This window comes from Frankliniella occidentalis, unplaced genomic scaffold (assembly GCF_000697945.3).
Source record: "Frankliniella occidentalis isolate FOCC.00 unplaced genomic scaffold, Focc_3.1 Scaffold142, whole genome shotgun sequence".
Classification (NCBI taxonomy): domain Eukaryota; kingdom Metazoa; phylum Arthropoda; class Insecta; order Thysanoptera; family Thripidae; genus Frankliniella; species Frankliniella occidentalis.
In genome coordinates this window covers 599,110-603,231 of record NW_026267269.1, presented here as the reverse complement: position 1 = coordinate 603,231, position 4,122 = coordinate 599,110, and the positions used below count along the sequence as shown (strand labels likewise).

The 4,122-nt window shown below is 59.7% G+C and overlaps 1 protein-coding gene across 1 annotated transcript; it reads right to left on the bottom strand.

Annotated features, from left to right (window-relative positions):
- Window positions 1-390: 390 nt before the first annotated feature.
- On the bottom strand, window positions 391-999 carry LOC127750150 (putative inorganic phosphate cotransporter; the record flags this gene model as incomplete). Its single annotated transcript, XM_052270868.1, is given in 1 exon segment — window positions 391-999. A coding segment is annotated over 1 exon segment (263 nt), but the record flags the coding sequence as incomplete, so codon positions are not given.
- Window positions 1,000-4,122: the final 3,123 nt, after the last annotated feature.

Genomic DNA, 4,122 nt, shown 5'->3' with positions numbered 1-4,122 from the left:
GGTGGGGGCCGGGGGCGGAATGACACGCGTGGAGCCGCCGGGGGGCGGAGGCAAGAACATAGCGGACAACCTACAGTTATATCGATACATTTATCTGTTTCAAAAATTGCGGTACGGAAGGTGAACGCGGATACTATAATGATTTCCACTGCAGACTTTTCTCTTCAGTATACCTTCTGCATTTTGCGTTTAATCGCAGCTTAAATTTAACATCACGTTTAGCGCCCCTATACTACCCCAAACCCACTTACCAAAACGAAAAGATCTTATCGACGGCTTAAGCTCAAGGCTTAATCTATTCCAACTGAAATCAAAGTTGGACTTATAGAGTATCAAAACTCCTGGGCGAACTTGTCACACAATCCCGTTGGATCCCACGCACTGCACTCACCGTCCGGCGGAAGGGGGTCCCGCCCCACCTCCAGCACCTCCCCGCTCTGGAGCTGGATCTGCTTCTTGCCCTCGAGGAGGATCCCCAGGCCGTCCCTCTTCTCCTCCTCCTCGTCGTCGACGTCCTCGACCTCGTCGTCCACGTCGCTCTCGTAGTCCTCCTTCTCCTTCACGTCGCCGTCCTCGGCGTTCTGCCTGATGATGCGCATGGCCACAGGCGCGGTCGGGTCCGCGCTGCCGTTCGGCGTGCCGTTGGCGACCATGTCCTTAATCGTGGCGGGTGTCGGACCCAAGCGAGTCGTCCGTCGTCGTCCTGGTGGGTGTTCCTGGTCGGTCCTCCCGGCGTCGCGTCGCGTCGGCCACAGCGTATCACCGCGACCCGGCGCAGCGCTCTGCCTCACCTACTCACTATCCCCGCGCCCGCCACGCCACGCCACGCCTCGCCACGCCTCGCCACGCCACGCCACGCCTCACCACGCCACACCACGCCACGCCACGCCACGCGAGGTACTCTTGAAGGTATGAAGTGAGGTTAGGGCAGGTCCGACCCGGCCCGCCGCCGCCGCTGCTCTAGGAGCGGGCAGAGCAAGCAGGGCAGTCAGGGGCGGGGAGGGGAGCGAGAGGGGGAGAGTAGTTAGGGTGTGTTTGTGCTGGTAATCAGCTAGCAGGGGCCAGCCGGCCCGTTCCACCTGTCAACATATGTTACACGTTGCGTTAATACCCAGGCTCAAACAGAAAAAATAAAATAAAAAAACTTTTTAAGCTGATTGTCTAACGAAAGTTGTATATAGAACATAGCATGGGGCAGTAGAAGCGCTCAGTTCAAACGTCAGTAAGACTTAACAAGTGCGTAGGTGACTGTGCTTTACGTCAACGTTCCCGAGACCACCGTACATCGAAAATAAAGTATGAAATCCACCTGCAGGTTATTTCACCTGCCGGGTGATTCAGAGAAGACGCAGGTGCGAGCGGGTCTGCCTACCTAAAGGGCTATGGCTCCTTACGGGAAGAGCGGATAGGCAAACCCGCTCGCACATGCGTCTTCTTTGAATCACCCGGCACTGCTCTACCAGAAATGCATCCTCACCGAGTACAATTTTTTTTTCCGGTGAACGAAAAGTAATGACCCCAGTGCCATGCCACTGTCGGCACGTGAGCGTCGCGGTCACGCCCCCGCCCACCCCCGCCGCCCTCCACGGCTCCCCGCGGCGCCGAGCGCTGGTTCAGTGTCAAGATCGCACGGATGATAAAGTCGGCCGCGCTTATGCGGCCCGGTGACTACATCGTAGTCAGTTGGGCCCCGCCCCCCGCCCCAACCCATCTTCTGCGAATTGAACCGGATCGAATGCGGCCCCGACCGTTGCGAGATACAACCAGTGCAGTCCGGGCCGGTGCCAGCGCCAGCAGCAGGCGGGGCCGGGGCGCCGGCCGCGGGGGGTGAGCGATCTCTCTCTCCCGCCCCAACAAGTAGAATGGCAAGATTCCAGCCCGGGGCCGGGGGTCGTGTCGGCCAGCGCTGCTGTCGCCCGTCCGGCCGGCCGGCCAGTAATGGCTCGACGAAAAGAGCAGCCCGGTGTGCTCCCAAATTGAGTGGGCCGCCCGGTCGTCGTCGGTCGGTGAACGGCTCGCCTCCCACATGGCCGGGTCATACGACGCGAGAGCGTTTTGAATGGTAACTTGTTGGCTCCAACGGTATACACCTGGCCACTCGTCGTCTCCGACCTGAATAAACTTGGCTTGCCTACTGTACATGTACATCTTTTATACCTCCACCCACAACACAAACGCCGCACGCGGCGGGGCCCTACTCTGTCCAGCCGGCCGTGGAAACCAACCCCCCCGTTCCGCCCCATGAAAAATCAAACAGCAGGCCGCGCATTCGGCTCTGGTCCGTTGAGCAGCATCGCGCACCGCTTCATTTCACCCACCTGTGGAGCCGTTTGACGGCGGCGGCTGGACTGCACTGTCCTCACTTACGGCCCGACGACTGTCCCCGCGCGGGTGGTGTGTGTGGTGTGTGCCCGCCACCGTCACGGCCGTAGGTCGCCCTGGCGGCGCGTGCGGGCCGGACCGGACCGGTCTCACGGCGCGGCCACCACCACCGCCGCCCATTCATTCGCTAGCCCGACCCGCGAGCTCAGCCCGCCGGCGGCCCGGTCCACGTGCACGGGGTTTTAAAGTCCGAAAATTTTTCGAAACAATTAAAAACGTTTCTAGAAAAAAATCGGAAAAAATTGGAGCATTTCCAGGAAAAATTGAAAAAAATAAAAGTTCTGGGGAAATAATTGAGACATTAAACAAAAATTCTTGAAAAAGGTTCCCAAAACATTTTTCCGGCAAATTGAAATTCCTACCCACGGTCCACCCTCATAACGGGCGACACGCTGACCCGGCCGCCGCCACCCCCTGTCCCGCCGCAAACGCCGCTCTATGTGATGTGATGCGGCCTTTGCGCAATCTCGCAAGGGGCGGCGACGGCGCCGACGGAGCGGCCGGGGAAACTGGGACAAACCCGCCCGCCGCTCTCGGCCCGGCCGCCCCCGGAAGCGGCGCGCGCTCTCTATTTTTCTTTGCCTTGGCGCTTCGCTTTGCTTCGCTTTGCCTGGCTTTGCCTCGCCTCTCATGCCTCCCTCGGTCTCGGTCGCCGTCGGGGAGGCTCAGCTCCGCCCCTCCGCTGCCTCCGCCCCCGCCGCGGCCGCGTGCCGCCGCATCCCATCCCGCCTACACGGGGCGCGCGCGAGGGCCTCGTGCGGCCGGCTCCTCGCCTCACGTGAGCTCGCGGCGGTAGCTGCGGGGCGCTTCTCGGAGCGAGAGAAAGGTCACGTTTCGGTTCACGGGAAGCGAAACGGTACGTCAAAGTACATATCACCAAGCGCCGTCGTGTACGCGCCGCATCCCTCCGCCACAAAGTGCGCACTTCACCTCTGCTGCCGCCGGCTGATGAAACAGTCGCCCGCACACCCACGGCCGCCCCGCACCTCGAGCGATTCCTTCACTATATAAATTTGAAGCTTCCTCCGCTGTTTCTGTTTTTGTAGTCGTTCTTTTCCAATACACCTTTTGATCGTCTGCAATGTACATCCGTTTCTCAGATTCGATCATTCGGCAAAAATGTGCGACAGCTTGGCGCCTGCGAGACTCGGGGTAGGCCATCCCGCAGCACTCGCAAGCACTACAGACAAGATGTTGCCTACCTACAGGGCACTAGGAGACCTTCTTGCTTTGGCCGAACTTCGTTATTTCGTACCGGCATATGACGGATGCATTTTATTTTTTAAAATGATCCGATCAAAATAAGGGCTACAATCTAAGTTATGGAGCAGGTTCATGCCCCACCACAAAATTGTTAATTTGTTCTACGTCTTCCTCCCTTTTGATTTTCCTGTATTTTTTCTTAAGTTTTCTAATATTTTTTAAGGGTGTTCACCGATATTTTGTAGTGAAGCACCCCTTCCCTGTCGCACCCCCATCCTGACCTCCCCTTTCGGCAGTTCGTGAGATGAGATGCGACGCCACACCGCGTGTCCGCCGAGCGCCAACCGCCGCCGCGCACCGCCACCAAGGCTGCCCGCGCCCCGCGGGCCGTCCCCGTCCATACCTCCGCCCCCGCCGCCCCCCACCCCTCCGCGAGCGGGGAGCAGCAGTGTGGCGCCGGCGCCAGCGGCGCCAACGCGAGTGATCCGGCCCGGGCCGAGGCTCAATGGCCCTGCCGAGGGCTGCTCGATGGCGTCC